Source organism: Antrostomus carolinensis, unplaced genomic scaffold, assembly GCF_000700745.2.
Source record: "Antrostomus carolinensis isolate BGI_N321 unplaced genomic scaffold, ASM70074v2 scaffold8224, whole genome shotgun sequence".
NCBI lineage: Eukaryota > Metazoa > Chordata > Aves > Caprimulgiformes > Caprimulgidae > Antrostomus > Antrostomus carolinensis.
Window position 1 is genome coordinate 19168 of NW_010311388.1, and position 21777 is coordinate 40944.

Consider the following 21777-nt stretch of genomic DNA (forward strand, 5'->3'; position numbering starts at 1 on the left):
AGAGCGTCAGTCTCAAAACATTCATGTTCAGTGAGGCAGAACATTTCCTGACAGCTTTACAGTTATCTAAGCTTCTGCTCAGCACGGTCAGTGGATTTGGCTTGCTCTGAAGTAATTCTTAGATTCTGGATAGCTTGCACTGGATGTGTTGGCCAGATTTCCACTGATTGTAATGAAATACACATAGAAACCTCAATGGAGGGGTTTGGATCTGGAGCTGAATCTCACCCCTTATCACTTTCATCATCTTCATATACATGTTATAAAGACGTTGTGATCTCAGGGATGTATAAAACCTGGGGGCTCTCAAGTTGTTGTTCTTTCTTGTCATGGCTGGGTAAATCTGTTAAGAAGAACCAAACCATTCTCCATAAAAGTTACAGTCTACAGGTACATATCCTGTGAATGCTCAAGGCTGATTACTGACCATCAGATGTGGCTGCACATTATTCCATGCAAACCTCCTTTTCTGGGCAACTCCACTTAATAGTGTTGTAACTATAGATTAAAAGTCCTGCTTGTCCTTTGACTCACTGTTTCCTCTGAAGGACAGCTGCAGACAGTTCTTCGTCATTTAGATGCTCCGTCACACTTATATCCATGATGTATCTGTCATGTTTAATTGTCTACTCACGTGTTTCTAAGTAGTGTGCAAAACTATCCATCTAGCAGATCCATGAGCCCAAGGAGCAGTGCCAAGGAGCTTCCAGCAAAAAAGGTCACCTGGTTCAGACATCTGGACATCTGGTTCAAAATTGGGTTTTTGCCAGTTGCAGACCTTACCATGGAAATTAGTGGTCACATTTCTGTACAGAGGCCTGAGACTGAAGGGTTCTTTACCAATGGAGAGCAGGAAATTCAGTGGAGCTAGAAAACCTCCTTGTTTCCATAGATAATTCTGAGACAAATCCAAAATTTTGTAAGGACACCAGAACTTGTGAAATGGGGGTAGGCTAGGGTATAGTTGAAGATAGTGTTGACTCAGGAGTCAATATTTTACCTCCTCTCCTCAGCATGGGATTTTTGACACCAAGGAAACTGCTACAGAACCTTGTGCTGTGTGTCTACATTGTGGTCCTTGATTTTGATGGTGGAGAAGATCTGTTCCTCCTTCATGCCACAAAGTCATAGCTGCTTCCCATTTTTGAGCAGAAACTCTCCTCTTCCTCCTCTGTAAGTGATCAGGCTATGTGGAAGGAAATTTGAATTACTTTGCTCCCTGAAAGTTGGGTTTCTGAGTTCTCTGAAACTGGGTTACTGAACCCAGCTAGTCCTGTATGACCTTTTTTTCCTTCAGACATGCCATCCTTTATACTGAAGCTCCCATGTGACAATGGAAAATAGATCAGGAAAATAAGTGTGGTAGGCTTATGCATTAGCAAAGGGCACCTCCAGCACTATAAGCAGGTCTCATGGACATGACAATGTACAGAGCACTGTGTCTGCAAACATAGAGCATCAATAGAAATGCCCACAAGGACAGTTCGTGTTAGTTGAACTCCAGGAGTCATTCCCATTGTGTTGATGCCTCAGTCTTTCCGAAGCAGGCTCTTTGGCAAGCTGTTTTGAACAGCACTTAGATTTTTACCTGACACGGAGATAAATTCTTTAGTAAGTTCCCAAACATTGACTCTGCATATAAGCTGGTGTAAATATTTTTTAGAGTTTTCAAAACTCTGTTAAGGGATAGGTTAAATCGTAGGTGTTACTATAAAGTAGATTAAATAATAAATAGATTTTGCTTCATCATCTCCTACCTCATGACTGGGAAAGTTACAGAAGGTATAAGTTAGAAGAGATAGAGCTAAAATTTCTGGTTTACGTGGGGATCCACGTAAAGGAATCCTCTTTGGATTCCTTTCTTTGCAATCTTTCTGCTGTTAACTGAAATCTCTGCAGTAGATGATAATATATTTCTTGTGCTCCCTTCTAAAATATGTGTTGAATCCTATCTGTTTGAGAAGTCTCTCTATTCTTGTATTTTTTTTTAATTTATTTTTTGACTGTGGTCTTTCATTTGTTTCAGTAGTTCTCCAATCCCTGAAAAATGCATGAGCCTTTCTGGCACCCGTCCTTTTCAATTGTCACTGAACAATGAAGTAAAGAATTGTTTAATTTTTATAGGCATTTTCTAATTACAGCAGTGGAAAAGTGAACTGGACTATAGTGACGTGTACACTTCACTTAGCATTTTCAGTCATGTTTTCTCTGAGAGTTCTGCTTGAAACTCACTATATTAATATTTCTGCTCAGTATACGCCAAGAAAGAAATACTCTTAATATCAGGTATTACTCAGGCAGCTTCCTGAGTTTTGACTGAAATGGAGTTGTGCAGATTAAACAGTTTAGATGGTTCATGTAAATAACTTTAGGCTTGTCAGTTAGTATCCTGAACTGGTTAACAGTTTTTTCATTAATATTGCTCTGATATATATATATATGTTTTAATAAAGTTACAGCTTGGGCAGCTGTCAGGGGAACACAGAAGGATTTGGTTTCTTCATCATTGGCTGGGAAAACAGAAGTTCAGTTAAATGTCTTTTTCCACTTTGAAATACCAAATTCCCTTCAAATCTAACCTGTTTTAACAGGCAAATATTGTAGCTGTGAGTTTGGATCTTGAACTGTTTAACTGGGTATTAGATTCTGGCTGTGGGAAAATCTACATGTGCCTAACTTTATTTATTGTGCACCACTCTTGGATTTCGAGGAGTCTTTGCAGAGTAGAAAAGCTTGCATTTAATCCATGTAACTTGCATTATGAACCCCTTCATTTCTCTCTGCTGTCCTGCAGACACTGTTCATTTGTTTCTCTGTGGTGCTAGGTTGGTTTTTTTTTTTCTTGAATTGATCATAATTTTGTCAGCTTCCTAATTGTAGGTGGTATTAATCACACCTTTTTTTTTTCCTCACTTCTGATACAAATTGTGTCTAATTTCTAACACCTACACTAAGATCTCGAATGGCAGGCACCAATCTTTGTATAAATGAAATGATTAATGACTCATGAGGTAGAAGCCAAACCCTTTGACTGAGGTGCGGCTGCAGCAGAAGCATCTCCTTTGCATGGAATGTTCCAACTGGGCTGGTGTTTGGGATGTTTATGTGTGTGTTTTGATGGCAAGGGCCCAGCCCACTGAAAAATCTTCCATAAGATGACTCACAATATTATGACAGAAGGTAGAGTCATCGTCTTTTACTTAAACTGCATTTAATTTAATTTGTTCTTGACTGTGTATAAAACCACTTAATAGTGCTGTGCAAATTGATATAAAATATATTTCTAATACATGACAAATAGCTTCTACAAAACTCATGTATATTCTCTATAGCCTTAAAAATGAAAATGTTTGCAGTGATGGATGATGCTTTGAAATCTAGTGTTTACTTCAATTAAGCCAATTAAATAAATATGTATTAGAAGGATACTTATCACAAGTGCAATTTAAGCAGTTAGTAGCGTTTCAGAATTCAAAGGAGAGATTAAATACTAAGGGTACTGGAAAACAGTTGTGAGCTTTTATAATACAGTCCCACAACACTCACTGTGCACAGTCTGTGCTCAGTAATACTGGATTCCCCTGATTCTTCTGAGAAGGGTGGCGATCAGTGATGGCAGCACTGAAATCCATGTGCACATGCTCAAATGCGTATTCCTGTGTACTCAGGGGACAGCTATCTCTGCAAGCTTACAGAAGATAAAATCTACTTTTATTTTTATTTAAAATCGTGAGAAAACCACTCATAAGCAAAAGGAACAACATGGCAATCAGTGATTTCCTGAGCCATGTTTTTCGATGCATTTTTCTGGGGCTAAAAAAAGTCTTTTACTGAGCTCTGGAAGGAAAGCTCCTTTTCCTGTGGCTTTGCAACGTATCCCTCTATTGTTTGGGAGGGGGAGAGGGTGACCTGCAGAGGGTGGAGACCCCAAGCCCCTCACATATGTGCTTAACGTGGCCAGTACCCAGTGCTTTTGCATTCAAGTCATAATACCTGTCTTTCCTCTTTTATAAACTGTCAGTGGGCTTGTTCTCAGTCAGCTCTTGAGCCTCTGTCTGCTTCAAAAAAAAAGGCAAGCACTATCAAGACAGAGACAAATGCTGTCTTCTGTAGCATCTTCTGGTAGATCAAGGTGTTAGATAAATATAGACCAGTTAATCTAGGCCAATATGCTATGTGTTAAGTGTATAATTAGATGAAAACAGCAGTATTTGCAATTTTGCCTTTTTCTTGAAGGGGAACAGGAATTACCCTATGCTGGTGGGAGATGCAGCATATGTTTAAAAGTGAGGGGGAGGCATCTCACAGAGTCATCTCTTCTTCAGCTGGGGAGTGAAGCCACAGCACTGATATAAAATCATGTATCACACAACAGCACTCGTTTTTATTTATTTTTACCTGTATTGCAGTGAGAAAAACCTTGCTTCATCTGAATGAAGGCTTCCTTCTAAGGAGATTATCGTGTCAGTGTCTCTGCAGCTTGCAGCTTGTGTTCTGGGAATAGTCAAGGCTTTTACAACAACTTGTCCTGTCTTGTTCTGAGAGTTGGCAATCGAACAGGCAGCATAAGTGATTCTTGGACCATTTTTATCAAGTGTGAAACAAATGTAAAGAAGGCAGGTGAAAAAAATAACCCAACTAACAGTGTACACTTACAGAAACCTGCTTCTCTTGTCAAAACTGTGCTGTGAAAGCAATCTTTCTTACTCATGCTGTCTCCATTATTGTGGCTGAAATAGGAGACTGGAGTGCTCTGTTTCCTTTTCTAGTATTGTCTTTTATTTTTCATGGATTTTCAGTGCTGCTAAGAGCAACGGATGATATTGGTTGCATTGTTTTCATTGCACTGCAATTCAGAGAAGAATGGTGTGAGCTTGATCATGCTCCCACTAAGCATATTGGAAGTGGAAAGTCCTGCTGGTTTAGGAGGATTATGTTTCTTTTTACACCGCTTAAGTTTTATTATTAATTAATTGTTCTTTCAAGAAATAATAGGTTCAGTATTGTTATCTGCCTTGTAGACATCTCTTCTAAAGAGCTCAAGGAAACTAGTGATTCTAAATGGCTGAAAAGAAATACATTTTTATTTACAGTTCTTTGTAGTTAATTCAAAGACAAACTTGTATTGAGTTTCCCAAAGTTAGTACCTTTTTGTGATCAAGGGAATTTGGGGTGCTGCCAAATGAACTGCTGTCATTTGTTTTGAATGATGTGGTATTGAACAGTTTTATTTCTCTCTGTTGCAATTATTTAAAGATTCTGCTGAATGAAACTAAGAAAATAATTTATCTAGAAACAAAAATGAGATAATTTAAGGACTGAATTGTTCACTAAAGCTTCTATGTTACATTTTTTTCTTTTGGGGTTTTGCTTCAGTGTGGGTGTGGTTTTCAGTAATGTAGGATTTCAGTAGCAAAGGTTTCAGACCCTTGTGACTCTAGTTGGCTTTAGTGGGATGGCTCAGCATCTTTGAAAATCCCTTCTTCCTTTTAGTTGTTGCAGCTAAGAGGATTCCCATTGGTGAAAAAGGCGGACACACTCTGTCCTGAGATAAAAGTATCATGTAGCAAACCTAAAGGACAATATTAATTTTGAAGTTTTAATTAATTTGAAACATTAGTGATGTTGGTATAGGATAATACTTACGAGCCTTAACAATGTTTATAGGTAAGATTGGCTTAAGAGGAGTATTCCATTAAAACAAGAGTGTTGTGGCTTGCAGTGGAGTTTAGGAGGGTGAAGATGTGACAGTGTAAGTGCCTGGGACTGAGGGTTGTCTACAAGAGAACTGGCAGCAGTGTTTATCTGAAAGCAGGGCTTCAGTGCAGTTTGAAGAAGACTTCTTTAAAGCCCAGTAAGAATATTTTTTTTTTCTCAAGTTAAAGTGATATTTTTGTGACTGAACTTGTTTCTGTGTGGATTTTGACATGTGCTGAAGAGTTTGATGCAGAATGACTAAGAACTTGTAAAGGCAGTAGAAATTAACTTCCTCATGTAAATGAGTCCTAAGAGAAAAATTAGTTTAACCTCCTCAAGGGCAGTGGAAAAGACAAGGTGTGATAAATACAGTGGCAATACACATGAATAAATATGCATAAGGAAATAGAGAGTTATATAAGGGATGGCTAGAAACTTTAGCTTGTAGATAAAGAGGAACTGACAGCATTGTAATTTCCCGCTGCTTGTGTTTATCATTTAGCACTGACCTCAGCTTGTTCACATGATTTTAATGAAATCCTTTTTTAATACATCCATGCTCTTGATTTGATTTACTAATACAGCAGTGATTTAAAAGTGATGAAGAGTTGTAATCAGGCGTTACTGTTTTTATTTGACAGGCCGGACCTGATAGACATGAATACCGTTGCTGTTCAAAGCAACCTTGCAAATTTAGAGCATGCTTTTTTTGTAGCAGAAAAACTTGGTGTTGCCAGACTTCTGGATCCTGAAGGTAAGATAGCTGCAAAGGACTTTGCAGCAAAAACTCTTTACATAAAAATAAAACCCAGTCTGCCTGTAGGTTGTGTCATATTTGTGGGCATGGTTACAACTACGTGATAAAACACTGTTCTGTCTTGCTTCTTTAGATGTTGACGTTTCTTCACCTGATGAAAAGTCAGTAATAACTTATGTATCATCACTTTATGATGCATTTCCCAAAGTACCAGAGGGTGGTGAAGGTATCGGTGCAAATGTAAGTAGGAGAAAAACACTTGTGCACTGTGGGAGCTTCATTAATACAGTTCTTGATTTCGGCTCCAGAATGTTAACTGGATCTTCTGTAGGACTGCTGTAATGTTTCTGTTTGATGTGATTTTCTAGGCTGAGATTTTAGAGGCTTATCAGCTATTTCATGTTCTGGACATGAAAATATTTACACAAAGAGCTTTAACAAATATACCTGATGTTGGAGAAAGAGTCAAAGTCCTTACTTTTCAGTCATGGACCTATAGACCTCTCTGATTCTTACCAATTTGAAGTTTATGAAACTAGAAAATTTTGTGTTTTCAGTGGAATTATATGATTTCACTCCTCAATTTTGGTCCCAAATATTTGGAAGCTTTAAGTGAGCTGTAATGAGCAAGTAAATATTGTTTCAGAATTTTAGGGTTTAGAAATCTCTTTTCTGTGTGTGTGAAGACCTCAGACTTAAAGCAAAAATGAGTGCTCAGATGATTTTCTTCTGATCTGTAATCTGGTTTGTGCTTTGGTAGGATGTTGAAGTCAAATGGGTTGAATATCAGAATATGGTGAACTACCTCATGCAGTGGATCAGACACCATGTCACGATAATGTCTGACAGAACCTTTCCCAACAATCCTGTGGAATTGAAGGTGAGGTGTGGTGTCTTAAACTCCTCGTTAGAATGGCACTTTCTCTTTGACTCAAAGCACGCTTGAACAAATGAAGTACTTGTTTTTTAGTCAAATCAGCTGTAGAACAGTACTACTCCTTAACCTTTTCAAAGTACAATAAACACCTTACTAACATATGAACAAGCAAAAGCTCATCTTTAGCTTGTCAGTGATTGTTTTTTGTAGAACTCAAGTAGAACAGTGTAAGAACATAAGCTTAAGAAGAATATTAGAGGGTTTAGAGATCAATAAATTCACTGTATGTAGTTGATGATGGTTTTTATGTTTCTCTAGGCACTTTATAATCAATATTTACAGTTTAAAGAAACAGAAATTCCACCAAAGGAGACAGATAAATCAAAAATTAAACGTCTGTATAAACTGCTAGAGGTAAGTTTTAATATGCATTGAAATGTATAAAGTTCCCTTTGTGTGGCTTAAAATAACAAATATATATGAATTGTTAAGGTCTGGATAGAATTTGGACGCATCAAACTTTCTCAAGGCTACCATCCAAATGATATAGAAAAAGAATGGGGAAAGCTTATTATTGCCATGCTGGAAAGAGAGAAGACCCTTCGACCTGAAGTGGAGAGGTATGCTGGAGAATGTTTGACAGTCTTGGTTAATATATTTTCTGTTGTTGTAACCCATATTGGTTATGGGTTATTGGAAAATACACATTATTTTTCTAGATCAAGTAATTCTGCCTTTGTTCAAGGCCTAAAGTTCTTTATGTACTTCTTAGAAGCAGGTCCAGATGGAAATAACTTTGGTGGTCTCAGAAGGTCCTGATGAATAGTATGTGTGGCTCAGATCATCAAAGCACTTAAACACAAGTATAACAGCCTCTTTTGTACAGTTAGTCAGAGCTGTCTCATTTGGACCTAATTTCATATAAGCAACATCCTCATCCTTTACATGAAATGTATATTTCATTTGGTGCACAGCGTTGCGGGCCAGCGTCTGGTTATGAGCTTGTTTAAAAGTTGGTTGTACTCAAGAGCACACAAAGCGTTTAGGTGTGTGAAGCGCGTAGTCGTCTTCCATGGTAGCAAATGCGTGACGCTGTTTTGTACATCACTGATAACATGCTGAGCATGTTTATAATCTTGATGCTGTCTTAGAGCATTTCTGCTTTTTGATTGTACCTCTTTTGGGTTCTGAGGCAGCCACAGGTGCTATCCATTCATTAATTTAAAAACCCCTTTTATTTAACTCTAAATTAAATGATTCTTTGAGCTTCTACCTGCAGGTAGGTATAGACACCCGGGTCTGGATTCATTCTGTGTAACTTTAAGCATCCAAAGGAGACACAGAATATTTGAATCACTTTCTAGAGAATTCTGGCACTGGCTTTCTGGTGACAATAGGGTAGTCATCCTCTCTGGTTTAGTTACCTGAAATCAGGTCTGAAGGATCCAGACCATTGTGTAGGAAGTCCTCAGAAAGACAGATTTTAGCCAGAGAAGATCCTAGAGACAGTCAGAGTAGATTATATGTGTGTCATGCTGTCAGATTCAATGGGAGGTGTTGATTCACAGCATCCTGCTGCGAAAGAAGTTCTTATAGAGGAGGGTAAAGTTACCCCCACCATGCAGAACAGAACTCTGGAAAGCAGGGGCAGAGATTCGGCCTGCCAGATCTTGTAGGTTAATCTGTCCTGACCTGCCAAAAGCAAAGTTAGTGCCTACCTTTGCCAAGAGGAATTCTATTCATACTTGCAGAAAGCTGGATTGTCTTTGTTGAGAATGTGTAAAAATGACATTAATTTATTTGTTTTATATTCAGATGGACTGAGCAGAGGTAAACAAATGTAAACATAAATCCTTTCCATATTTCAGGATTAGTAAACACTTAAAGTGACAGATTATATGGTGATGGTCACTACATGTGGTGGTCACTGTAAAACGAGAAGGGAAAAGTTAATTAAGTGATTTGGGCTTAGTGATCAAGTTAAAATTGTCTGTTGATCTGCACACAAGAACTTGATCCATGTTTATTGTATTGATTACTAGAGCATCTCACTAGTATGAGATGTTAATGCAGCTCCCAGTGGGGTGGGAATTGGTTTTGGCAAAAATGTGACCTCACCTATATTAAAATTTGGCAAGGACTAGAACTTTGCCTGCAGGTCTGATGAATACATCTGAAACCATCAATACAGATAGACAATGTGTGGCCAGATTGGTGTATGGTATCAAAATTAATGTGATGTCAGTGAGGAGAGTGCCAAATCGAGCTGTAGTTTGCAAAACTAGCGGAATTTGCCATTACTGCAGGAGTGTGTCTGTGCCTTTGCTGTGCTTTTCTGCATTAACACAGTTATGGTGTGGATGTGGTTTTTCAGGAGATCCTAAAAGCAGGGGGTCAAATACTGAAAAAATCACCCCTAACCCAAATTCTGATTTAAAACGTAAACTTAAGGGCAGTGATCAGTTTTTTTTCTTACTTGTTTTGTGGTCAAAACTGCAAGAAGCAGTTGGGTCTGAATGTGGAAGAAGTTGAAGGGAAATTTGCAGGAGGACAGGTTAGTGGGACAAGGCAGTTAGTAAACATGCATACTTGGACAGTGGAGTAATGATGGCGGGTTGGATGGTGTAGAGGTGTCTCAAAATGTATTATTATGACCTGATTAACTGTGATATTCCCCCAGATTTATTGTGCAGTTCTGTTTGAAGGAAAAGGATTTAGCCCAACCTGGAGGTGTTTTGTACCGTACCATGGAGCGTGGAGTTCTCACTTCGCTCCTTTTTGAAGCTTTTAATGGAAGAGTCTGAGAAACACTGCAAAGACTTACTTTAAGTTCTTATTTGGCTTATAGACATTTAGTGACACTTAAATAAAATATTTGGCATGTCTGTTTCCTAGAAACGCCCTAATGTTGCTGCCTAGTCTGTACTTGCAAAGCTTTAATACAAGGTAGGGAAGCCAAAAGCAAGGTAGCGTACATAGCCCCAGGTAAAACCCTTTGAAGAGCTGGCAGAATATTAATTGCTGGGTTTTGAATATGCATACTGGAGCCTATTTAAGGGAGGAGTGTTAGGTGTTTCAAAAGCCAGTACTGAGATTTCATCCCTAGAAGCTGTGCACTTTGTAGGAGTTTTATCTTTTAATTTTTTGGCAAATATAAACAGCCAGAAGGACTGTGCTCTGGATATAAAAATGAATAGCAGTAGTTACAGCTATCATAGCAGTGATTCACTGTTTAGCAACAGTACTAGTGCTCGAACCAGCGTAGACTCTAACGAGAATTTCCTTTCTGTTAATTGTGGTCCCACACTGATTAAATCTTGTATAAGCTTTGGTAATGGCACCTTAGAAGGAAACAGGTAACTTGGCATATGTATTTGTGCTTTCTGTTAGATGCTGCTTGTTGGTTTGTTTTTAAAGTAATGCAACTTGTATAGTAAATATAAATAACATTAATACTTACTTATTTTTCTGAAATGCTCTGGCATCACCTAGGTTGGAAATGCTGCAGCAGATTGCAAACAGAATCCAGCGGGACAGCCGGAGCTGTGAGGACAAACTAATACTTGCCCGGAATGCTCTGCAGTCTGTAAGTCAGTCAGTGATTTACTGATCTGTATTCATGAACTTACTGCAGTGGAATGGCTACTTAAAAAACCCAATTCTTTAGGATTTTTGAGTGCATACTTAATAGCTGCTACTTTTATTTTTGTTGTGCTGTTAATTTAGCATTTCTTCGAGAAAATATAAGGCTGAGTTCTGTTACTTTTTTTTGTCTGTAGTTGGATAAAATGCTTCACAGTTGTTTCAAGGTCAGAATAAGTTCTTATAAAAAAAATAGGAATTCTTACAGCTCCTTTCTCTTTGATTTAGCTGCAGGGCTTAATGGCTTTCTCTTATTTATTCAGGACACCAAGCGATTAGAGTCAGGGCTCCAGTTCCAACATGAAGCAGAGATAGCTGGGTATCTTCTTGAATCCGAGAACCTTCTTCGCCAGCAAGTGATTGATGCCCAAATTCTTATTGATGGAAAATACTATCAGGCAGACCAGCTTGTGCAAAGGTACTTTACAGTGTATTTATATAAATATGAACATCCCAAATATGGATACCCATTAGGGAAAATATTTTCAAATCTTTATGTGTATGGATAAACTTCTTGGTCTGTCACTGGGCACCCAGATGAAGAATAGCAGATATTCTGGTGTCAAATGTTGTTGAAGACAAGAAGAGCTGTTTGTACTAATTTGTGAAAATTCAGTCATTCATCAGAATATGAGTTAAATGTTTAATGTTTACTGGGTATCTCGGTGTGAAGGTGTTAGCTTGTTTTATTGCACCTGAAATGCTTTTAGAATTCACTACTTCGATTTTAAAAATGGAGGCAAGATTTCTGGTGATAGCTATAGATATCTTAACAGGTAATAAGTGGGGTAACATTAGCTTAGATATGGCACTGTGCACAGTCTTGGCAGATAGATGCATTTAAACAGCATAATTCAAGTTTATGAAAGAAGTGGCTCCAAAATTTTTCAGGATTTGTCCTGGACTGGGTGAGATCAAGCACATAACAGCTCCTTGGCAGTGAACTGCAGGTGTTTGATCTACAACATGTAGTATCTTGCAAGATTTCTGCTTTGCTGATTGTTCCCTGGAATTGTGTATGGTACATGCTAGTGCCCATACCATGCTGATTTTCTAGTCATTGGCTGATTTCTGAATCTATTATCTGTATTTATAGAAGTATAAGCTGACATACCCAATACTTCCTGATATGGATACTTATTTACAAATATTTAAGTGCAACTAAAGTGTAAGAGATCATGTGAATTCATATTGCTCTTCAGTTCAGCATGATAAACCTTGATCATAAGCATTCATTTAATTTTTTATAAATTTTATTTATTTATTTATTTTAATAGAGTTGCAAAGCTTCGTGATGAACTGATGGCCATACGGACTGAATGTTCTTCTGTGTACAACAAGGGGCATGCACTGACAGCAGAGCAGACAAAGCTGATGATATCGGGAATAACTGAAAGCTTAAACTCAGGATTTACAACAAACCTAACCCCTGAATTAAATGCTGCAATGACCCAAGGTTTAACACCTACTTTGACTTCTTCCAGCTTGACATCTGGCCTTTCATCAGGTCTTACTTCCAGACTGACACCAACCATCACTCCCACTTACACACCAGGCATCCCACCACGGTTAATTCAAAGCTATGTGACAGGAGTAGACAGTGGGACTCTGCAAACACTCAAGCTAATGCAAATCAGAAAACCTCTTATGAAATCAGCTTTTGTGGATCAGAATTTAACAGAAGAAGAAGTGAATATGAAGTTTGTCCAGGACCTATTGAGCTGGGTGGAAGAAATGCAGGTAGCAATCTTTATGGAAACAGTCTGCTTATAGTTATTGCATTTACTCCTTGTAGATCATGGCTAATTTTTCCTTCTTGTTTGTAAGGTGCAACTTGATCGAGCAGAATGGGGTTCAGATTTACCAAGTGTTGAAAGCCATTTAGAAAATCACAAAAACGTCCACAAAGCTATTGAGGAATTTGAATCCAGCCTTAAAGAAGCTAAAATCAGTGAGGTACAGCACCATATTCTTTATTTCTTTGATTATTTTCTTACTGGGTGACGCATAAACTAATGTTGAATTTTAGAGCGGTGTTTGGGTTTCACAGTCTGTCTTACTTTTGCTTCTGATCTCTAGATGACATATCATGCAATCAGGAGATCAGTGATTTTAACATATCTAACCTTTTTGTTGTCTTTTGCCCTCATATACCAAATACAGATCCAAATGACTGCCCCTCTTAAACTCAGTTATGCAGAAAAATTGCACAAACTGGAGAGTCAGTATTCAAAACTCCTGGTAAGCTTGTCGTACCTTGTTGACGTTCAGCTTTTCAGTGTACATCATATTTGATAAGGGATGAGCTTTTAATTCTGATTTTTTTTTTTTTTTTTTTTAAATAAAGAACACATCAAGAAACCAGGAAAGGCATCTAGATACTCTTCACAATTTTGTCTCTCGTGCCACTAGAGAGCTGATATGGCTGAATGAAAAAGAGGAGGAAGAAGTTGCATATGACTGGAGTGAAAGAAACCCCAATATAACAAGAAAAAAGGAATACCATGCAGTATGTATTGCTAGTATAATCCAGAGGGAATAATTAAATCATCTTTAAGTATTTAAGGGAATTCTAAAACTTTTTTTTTTTGTCTGCAAAAAAAGGAATTAATGAGAGAACTTGATCAAAAAGAAGAAGTTATTAAATCAGTACAAGAAATAGCTGAGCAATTGCTTCTTGAAAATCACCCAGCCAGGCTAACCATTGAGGTAAGTTATTAAAAACAGAACATAAACAACAAAATTGTTTGTGATTTAATAGACCTTATATTTTGGGGGAAAAGCAGGGAAGTGCTAACTAATAGGAAATGAAACAGCAAGACTGAATAATGGGGCCTTTTTTTTCCTCCTCAGCATCTCTCTTGTATCTGTCTTCCAGTTTCCGAAAAGCAAAAACTCTTCTGTACAGTTATGGTTACATCTTGGATTGCTTAGATAAAATCCCCCTAAAGTCTAAAATTAGAATTTACAGAGCTGGTCTGTACAGATGTTTCTGGTCATGCACGCAGCTTCTGGAGTTATTGATACAAATTGCATTGGTAAACTGAAGGCACAGAACAGTCCTTATGTGGTTTGTCTGCTGTTGGATTCAAAGAAGTTTCAGTGGAGATTTTCTAGTCACAGGTGTACAGGTTCCTATTATGGTTTACAGTTTGTTTCATAACTTATTTGTCAGTCAATTATGAAACTTGTTTGGACGTTAAAAATCTGACCAGGAGATGTGATTTACTTCAGGCTTGAATCAAGCTCTACATTACAGGTAGATGGTTTACAGAAAATTTATTGTAGCTGTTGTTAGGGTCGTAACAAGTTTACAGAGGATAATGGAAAACTCTTGCCTGTGGAGCTTCAAGAAAAGAGTAAATACAGACAGTGGATGGTAAAAATGAAAACAATAAAAAGCTGTTTTATTATATAAGAATGTGAAAACAATCAGGGATGATTGATTTTTATGGTTTTTCAGTTCAGTGAGTTTACATCTGCGTAAAATGGAAACGTGAAGAAAACCTCTCCCTTCCTTCTCATAACATTTACTTTGAGTAATGACTTTTTATGTAATGTGGGGAATTCTATTCTTTAAAAGTATATCCTGTTCTAATGGGTTCCTAGCAGTGTAATATACTTAATATATGAATGTACTGAAGCTCCGTATTACGAAACCAGGCTGTTGCAGTGAAGATGACTGTGCAGGTTATGATGTCTGCAGTAATGCTATATTGGGACATATAAGAAAGGGGGGAAAAAAAAGAAATTTATGCCTTTCCTGCAGAAGAATCTATGCATTAATGCATCATTTTGAAATTCATTGAAGCCAACAGAAAAACTCTAGAATTCCCTGAGAATCATAGGAATTGAAAAACTGAGACTTTTGGCTGATTTCACAAAGTCAAGAGTACCCTCTGCTGGTGACCACTCGTGCAGTGCATCTCTAGTGGCAGCAGCCTGCAGACAGTACAGGAGTCATCATTCTAGTAGGGTTATGTTCTTTAAATTCCTGTATATGTTTGCAACTAGTCCTGATTAATCATTTTAATTGTGTATTTAGTATTACTTTAATATCTGATTTGTATTCAGGCAAGAATTCAGCTATTTTGATTGAGTAAATAGAGACACAGAATTGTAGATAAGCTTAGGCTGGAGGAACTTCAGGGGATGTAGTCCAGCACCTGCTTAAGTGGCGTCAGGACTTAAGCAGGTGCTGGATTTATTACTAATTTCAGAATTCAGCTGAATTCTGTAAGTGCCTGGGGATGGTGATTTCACAGCCCCCCTGGGCGAGTTTTTTAATGTCTGACTATGCTGTAGTGACAGGTTTTTTTCTCCCATCTATTTGGAATTTTCCTTCCTCCAGTTTGCTTTTCCTGGGTGAGGAGGTCAGGTTCATATCCTTGTGTTTGCTACCATTGCTTTTGTGTTTCCTAAATTCTGTAAAGGCATGCACATTTTAATTTTCATTTCCTTTTGTAAAATACATCTCTCTTCCTTAAAGGCCTACAGAGCTGCAATGCAGACACAGTGGAGCTGGATTCTTCAGCTCTGTCACTGTGTTGAACAACATTTGAGAGAAAATGCTGCGTATTTTGAGGTAAGAAAGTAAATCAATAAAAATGTGAAATATTTTAAGTTTTGTCCATAGTCAGAAAGTTCCACCAAAAGTGCTAGTTTCTCTCTCACAGGAGTTGTAGAACTGACATTTGTCATTTGCAATTGTTAGATCGTGAGCCATGCTCCCGCAGTATTACCACACCTAAATTGTCTTTGCTACAGTTACCAGTTCACAGCAGATGAAAATCTGGCCTGCCATTTTTTCAGTGTTGCAGCTGCAAGTAGAGACTGAGAATAAAGCCGCATTCTCTCCCTGTCACGCACAACTGCAGTCAATACAGTTTCTGTGGATGATATAGAGTGGAGGGTGGTTAGTGATGGCCAAGGGAGAACATATTCTAGGTGGTTGTTCCAGGGCTGCCCAAATAGAAATGGAAAGTACAGCATTAATAACAAATGGAGCAGAGAACACAGCAGACATCCAACAGAGCATCTTTCTGATTATGACCTATTTACATACTCAGCAAATAATGTAGTACTCAGTTACATGCATGAGGGTGGAAAATTTAAGGGTTTCTCAGTTATATGCACAAGGATCAAAGAAGAAAGAGGATTTGTTGGGGTTTTTTGTTAGTTTTGTTTTGGTTTTGTTTTTTTACTCTTTTTCATATTTAAATTATAAAAATTAATCCTTAGTATCTTCTGGGTTGGGTGGTTGAAGAGGAAAGGGGGTGATGTTGGGATGAGATGTCTTCAGACTGAGAAGGGTGAGAACCAGACCTTAGGAATTGGACACTGCAGAAGACAAAGTTGAGTTGTTTGGGCTCCTAGTGGTAGGGGAAAGAAATGGGAATTCTGGATTTAAGAATAAGGTTTCAGGGACAGAATGGGATGAGGATTACCACAGGACGTTTCCCTTCCCAATTGTGCCTAACCAGACTCCTAGTTTGGGGGTGCAGATGCCCATGCAGAACTGTCAAGTATGGCAACTCACTTCCCTTCCTGCAAAAAATTTTTGCTCCAGTGTGCTTGCTGAATTTTGCAAATATTTTGCTACAGTTTGTAGATTTTGTCTGGTTTTTATATATGAAAGTAATTGTAATTCCAAGCAAGAAGCAAGAATCCCTTCAGAAAATTTTTCCTTTGCAGGAACAGTAATTAACTAAGGTTCAATATCTGTTGAATTAATTTTGCATGTAGGTAGTACTAAGAATAACTGGCATTACAGCATGTTCCTTCTTGAAGAGTACATTTAGCCATGAGATCATGAATAGTGTTGTGTCACGCAGTGGTTGCTTCCAGCTACTAGAAAAGATTTTAAGAAGACAGCAGTTAAAGAATACTTCAGAGTGTAGCTGTTTGTATACTTTTTAGGTTGTTTAAAAATAACCCAGATATTTATCTCATCCCAGTTTTTCAGCGATGCCAAAGAAGCCATGGAATATTTAAAGAATTTGAAAGACACCATATACCGAAAATACAGCTGTGATAGATCAAGCAGCCTTCATAGGCTGGAAGACCTTGTCCAGGAGTCTATGGTAAGAATTCAAGGATCCTTTTAACGTGACTTACAATTAAACAAAAAATGTGTAGATTATAGTTTGACATAAAATGTGTGTTAAAATTATTCCTTTAAAATGAAGGAAAAAAAGATTTATTTTTTAGAACTTATAATAATTGTATCTATCTATATGTAATGACTGTTTTTCATAACGTTAAAATACAGTTTTATTTAGTTCTTTATCTTTACAAAACCAGATGTGGGAAACCAGTGGCTTCAGAAAGATACTTTGTTCTTGTGAAATGTGTTACTTTTAAGAAACACAGTAAAAGAAGTCAGGAAAAGAAAAGCTTAGCAGAATCAAAGGAGCAGCACTGTATTCTCGCCATCTCTTATGACGTATTCTTTTCTTAACTGTTCTAGGAAGAAAAAGAACAACTCTTGCAGTATAAGAGCACAGTAGCAGGCCTTGTGGGGAGAGCAAAGGCAATAATTCAGCTGAAGCCAAGGAACCCTGACTGTATACTCAAAACATCCATCCCAATTAAAGCCATCTGTGACTATAGACAAATTGAGGTTAGAAACTTGGATTTCCTCAAATCAATTACAGACGTGAGAATTCAACTAAAGTTTCATTAATTACTATGTTCCTGGAGAACACTGGGCTCTAAATTTCTTCCACCCTAGTAAACAAGAGCAAATTGTTGTGTTGAACATTGTTTTTGTTGTTCTGTTGCTTATTTGTTGACATCATTTGCACAAGTGCTTTGTAAAAGTATTTTGTAATGCTTAGCTCATTAAATTATTCTGCTTTTATGTTAATACTAGATAACTATTTACAAAGATGATGAGTGTGTATTAGCAAACAACTCCCATCGTGCTAAATGGAAAGTCATTAGCCCAAGTGGTAATGAGGCCATGGTTCCATCTGTATGCTTTACAGTTCCTCCACCAAACAAAGAAGCAATAGATACAGCCAACAGGTAGGGACAAAACAAAACCACCCATTTTCTTTTAAAATTTCTTTATATGAAGCATGGGTTAAAATAACATCTAACTTTTTTTCCCTTTTCATGTGTTACTCTGATCTGAAGTTGGAGTCTTTTTATGTTTCAGGATTGAACAGCAATTTCAGAATGTTCTGGCCCTTTGGCATGAGTCACACGTAAACATGAAGAGTGTGGTGTCCTGGCATTACCTGACAAACGAAATTGAAGCGGTTCGAGCTGGTAACGTTGCCTCGGTATGTGCTAAGGAAGGGCCTCTTAGCCATTTGCAGGGAAGTCATGGGCTACACTTCCAGAAATGTTACATAATCAAGACTTGTCGGCAGCCCTCATATTCCTTGTGGGAGCAGCTGGCAGTGGTCATGCTGGTTACCATTGTGCAGTGTTCGCCTTGTTCTGAGCAGCCTTTACACAGATATGGTTGGGGAGGGAACAGAAAGATGGTATCATGAAAAGTACCTCCAGCCTTACTGTGCTAATCTTGGCTCTAGTCTCCTGTTGTCAGCAGAGGGACAGGATCTCTTCAAAGTGATGAACAGTGACTAAATCTGAATTCTGTGCTGCAAGAGTCTACCTTTCTGCATTTATGTTGACCATACCTCGGGAGATTTAGCTTAATTAGGCTGAGGTTAATCTTCGTGAAAACTTGCATTATTTCCTCATGCTGCAACTTCTTACTAATGATGGAACAACTGTGAAGCGACATTTAATCTTTCAGGCTGAAGGCAGCTGAACACTCATTCCTCTGTAATGCATTTTTTTTTATTGTTATACATGTCTGTAACTTGAAATGTTAAATAGGATCAATTTGTCAGAACTGAAATAGTGATATAGATCAAAATACTGTTTGTTCTGGCTAAAACAGTGTGTGAGATCACTGAATTACACAATGTTAGATGTATAGCATAGCGCTATGTAATGTAAGAGTTTTATTATACAGCATTGGTGTGTATCTGTCTGCAAACTGTTGCAATAATGTGTGTTATACCCAAAACAACATTTTCACTCTTAATTTCCCACTGTTGCTGTTGAAAAGAAGGGATCTGAGATAATTCTTGAAGTGTCCCTACCTCTGTGACTCTTGCTGTCTTCCTATTTGTTGCTACATTAGGTGGAGAAATGGTGTCTGAAGTAGGATTGTTTTAACATAGGCCATTATTGGCATTAAAGATGGAGAAGGATTTTATAGTGAATGTAAAATATCAGCTGTTATGCTGATACCTGTCAAGTGGACTCCAGCTTAGGAACAGCAAGCTTTCAGAACCTCGATTGTTTGACTTTGCCATCCTAGTAATTGGTCAATATTGCTTTTGGATAAGAAACATTACAGGGAACTGTGCGAGTGATGCATCATTGCTGACCATGCCTTGGGTTTATAATCTGTTGCAGATAAAGACGATGCTGCCAGGTGAACATCAGCAGGTTCTAAGCAATTTGCAGTCCCGCTTTGATGATTTTGTGGAAGATAGCCAGGAGTCCAAAATCTTTACAAGCTCTGATACAGCACAGCTGGAAAGGGAAGTTAATGTTTGCAAGCAATACTATCAGGAGCTTCTGAAATCTGCAGAAAGAGGTAAAAACTTTGCTGAGAAGAGTAGAAAGATGCCCTCACAAGAGAGATTGTAGTTCTTGATAAAACTTCTCTCTCTAGTGAATTACCTGTTTTATCATATTGATATTGTTAATACCTCAGTTCTTCTGAACAGATTTAAAAAATGTGCACAATTATATTGTACAGAAACTTTAATATTTTTAACTTGGTATATATTAAGCTATGTAAAAATATTGATGTGTTACTTAATACACAGAGCACTACAAAAAATTTTACACCCAAGAATTTATTCTGTGCACTACAGCTCATTGTTTAGTTATGCCTTTCTTGCTTTTTGAATGTTGTAAATGCAACTTGATTACTTTGTTGATTTCATAACAGTTAGAACTTTTTTCACACTGTTAAGGCAAGAAAAGTGTTCTAGGTATTTTCCTAGCTCCACAGAATGACTGTAGTTACTGCTCTCTTAACTCTTGTTTTTAAATACAAGAAGAACAGAAAGCTTAAAATATGTGCTCTGAATGACTTAAAGAAATCCAGTAGTGTAAAACTGATTATTGCATTAGCATAGTTCACTATACTTAAGGAAAGATATGTTGCCCTGTGCATATGAAAGAGGATTTAAAAAAACCCCAACAAACCAATAACAAAAAAACCAGCCCTGGAGTTTTACTGTGGTATTGTGCCTGATATTATCTGACTGAAAGAATCAGTCACTGAGTTTAGCAATGTCTGTGCAGGGGGTGATGCCTGTGCCTGGGATGAATGGTCAAGGATGTATGCTAATTTTTCACATGTGAGGAGGTGATCTAGTAATAGCTAAAATTTCTCATAAAATTTGCCTTATAGCCAAACCTATGGGATATCAGCTGGTCCTGAAAAGATCTGTAGAAATGTGACTTTATAAAGTGTTTTCATAAGAAGACATGGTGGAAATTATGTGATGGCCTTGTATGCTAACATGTGCCTTGTTTCTTTCAACAGAAGAGCAGGAGGAATCTATTTACAATCTGTACATCTCTGAAGTCAGAAATATCAGACTTCAGCTGGAGAGTTGTGAGGAGCGGTTAATACGGCAGATCCGAACCCCAATGGAAAGGGATGATATACATGAAAGTATGTTTAGGATTTCAGAGCAAGAGGTGAGCCTTTCTCCTGTTTTACTTAGGAAAAGAGTTTTATTTTAAAACAAATAAATCCAGACATTTTGAGCGTAGCCAGAAAAGTTTGCAGTGCACCTTGAAAAGACGAGTCAAAGATTAAGCTTGTGTTTGTGAGAAAACTATGCCAATAAATGGTGACTCTGTTAGTTTCTGTCTTATGCATGCAGTTCTTTTTAAAAACTTTTAATCATGTGCACATGAAACAAGAAAAGGAGAGCAGAACTGTATGATATGTGGACTATACATGAGGTTGATGTAGGATAAAAACACTCTTGATTGCCTTTTATTTTACAGAAACTGAAAAAAGAACTCGATCGACTGAAGGATGACTTGGGAGTCATCACAAACAAATGCGAAGAGTTTTTCAGTCAAGCTGCAGGTTCACCTTCAGTCCCTACTCTGCGCTCTGAACTCCATGTTGTTATTCAGAATATGAACCAAGTTTATTCCATGTCTTCCATTTACATAGACAAGTATGTAACAGGCCATCTCCTATCACACATAGTTTACAGTTTTCAAAATAAATTAAATATAAAGATATTAGTATGAATAGTACTGATAAAGGTAAAGGGAGTTACGTAACTTTAACGTTGTATAAAGGGGTACTCCGTGACATGAAAAAGATGGAAAACACAAGTGTATTGATTGGTGTTATTGATGGTTCAGTTAACAGGAGATTACTGTTTTTCAGATTAAAAACTGTAAATTTGGTGCTGAAGAACACCCAAGGAGCGGAATCATTAGTAAAACTCTATGAAACTAAGTTGTGTGAAGAAGAGGCAGTAACAGCTGACAAAAGCAGTATTGAAAATCTGATGGGTACATTAAAGGTAAGAGTTGGCTGATGCCTTTTCATGGGCAAATCAAAAAATAATAGGAAAATTATCTGTCATTTAACACCTGTTTTGGTTATGCTATACTGTATAGTGTGTCAAAAGTTGACCTGTGTATTTGGAGGAAAGTCTGTATTAGGATTGACATCTCAGAAAAAAAAATGACAGCTTTGGAGCATTAGGAATTGAATAGTTTGCATGTG

At 37.6% G+C, this 21777-nt stretch overlaps 1 protein-coding gene across 1 annotated transcript in view; it reads left to right on the forward strand.

The window, feature by feature from the left end:
• The first annotated feature begins 10520 nt into the window (after nt 1-10520).
• LOC104523974 (plectin) overlaps nt 10521-21777 on the forward strand; it is a 27030-nt gene continuing 15773 nt past the window's right edge. The window contains 17 exon segments of the mRNA XM_029084679.1: nt 10521-10687; nt 10824-10917; nt 11237-11391; nt 12251-12713; nt 12801-12929; nt 13137-13214; nt 13321-13482; nt 13578-13682; nt 15463-15558; nt 16931-17056; nt 17443-17595; nt 17848-18002; nt 18136-18262; nt 19416-19599; nt 20563-20720; nt 21036-21214; nt 21433-21571. Of these exon segments, the coding sequence (XP_028940512.1) occupies nt 10521-10687; nt 10824-10917; nt 11237-11391; nt 12251-12713; nt 12801-12929; nt 13137-13214; nt 13321-13482; nt 13578-13682; nt 15463-15558; nt 16931-17056; nt 17443-17595; nt 17848-18002; nt 18136-18262; nt 19416-19599; nt 20563-20720; nt 21036-21214; nt 21433-21571 (2670 nt within the window).